This window comes from Benincasa hispida, chromosome 9 (assembly GCF_027475165.1).
Source record: "Benincasa hispida cultivar pf3 chromosome 9, pf3_genome.v1.1, whole genome shotgun sequence".
NCBI classification, from domain to species: Eukaryota; Viridiplantae; Streptophyta; class Magnoliopsida; order Cucurbitales; family Cucurbitaceae; genus Benincasa; species Benincasa hispida.
The window spans coordinates 66,403,418-66,404,340 of record NC_143486.1 but is presented as its reverse complement, the minus strand read 5'-3'; the positions used below and the strand labels follow the sequence as shown (position 1 = coordinate 66,404,340).

The following is a 923-nucleotide window of genomic DNA, read 5'->3' as shown; positions in this document are numbered from 1 at the left end:
AAGGACCGACCCCTCGAATATCCGCTAAGGTCCATCCCAGAGCTTTTGCATTGTTTTTCAGGATCTGGATAAGTGCATCCTCCTTTTCTTTACTCAGCGAAGCAGATATAATAATTGGTAAAGTGTTATTGCCTTCCAAATAAACATATTTGAGATGCACAGGCAACAACTTCAACTCCAACATGGGTGGTTCTTCTAGAGATGGCTTAGTGCGTTGCGTTGTTCGGTCAGATAACTTGATCGTTTCAAAAATCTGATTCAATTTGAATTGTGGTGCAATTCTCCTCCCACATTGCACCAATTCCAAAATCTTCTTCCTCCGATTCTTTTAGGGGCTCGTGCCAAGGTTCTTCCTGCAATTCCTTAACATATTGACAATTCTCCATATCATTCGAGTATTTCAACGTATTGAGAACGTTGAATTTAACTTGTTGATCGTCGACCTTGATGGTAAGTTCTCTTTTCTGTACATTGATCAGTGCTCGCCCTATTGCAAGAAATGGGCGACCCAAGATGATAGGCACCTCTTTGTCAGCTTCATAATCTAATATGATAAAGTCAGCAGGGAAGATGAACTTATCTACTTGCACGAGTACATCCTCTATTTTGCCCTCGAGATGCATTATTGATCTATCGGCTAACTGTAATGTAATTGTGGTTGGTCTTGCATTACCGATATTAAACTTTTTAAAGATTGATAAGGGCATCAGGTTTATACTCGCCCCCAAATCACATAGCACATTTCTGACCTTCTTTTCCCCTATTAAGCAGGGTAATGTGAAACTCTCGGGATCTTTCATTTTGGTGGGGATGTTATTTTGGAACAGCGCACTGCACTCATATGTTAATGCAACTGTTTCATTTTTCCCGATCTTCCTTTTGTTAGTAAGTATATCCTTGAGGAACTTCACATAGCTTGCCAT

At 40.2% G+C, this 923-nt stretch overlaps 1 protein-coding gene across 1 annotated transcript; it reads right to left on the bottom strand.

The window, feature by feature from the left end:
• Window positions 1–245: 245 nt before the first annotated feature.
• Window positions 246–923, bottom strand: LOC120084831 (uncharacterized). The gene has a single exon (XM_039040649.1). The coding sequence runs from the start codon at window positions 921–923 to the stop codon at window positions 246–248; it is 678 nt and encodes a 225-aa protein (XP_038896577.1).

What these genes read in the sequence shown, in the direction of transcription:
- LOC120084831 (XM_039040649.1), bottom strand. Translation starts at nt 923, where the DNA reads ATGGCAAGCTATGTGAAGTTCCTCAAGGATATACTTACTAACAAAAGG.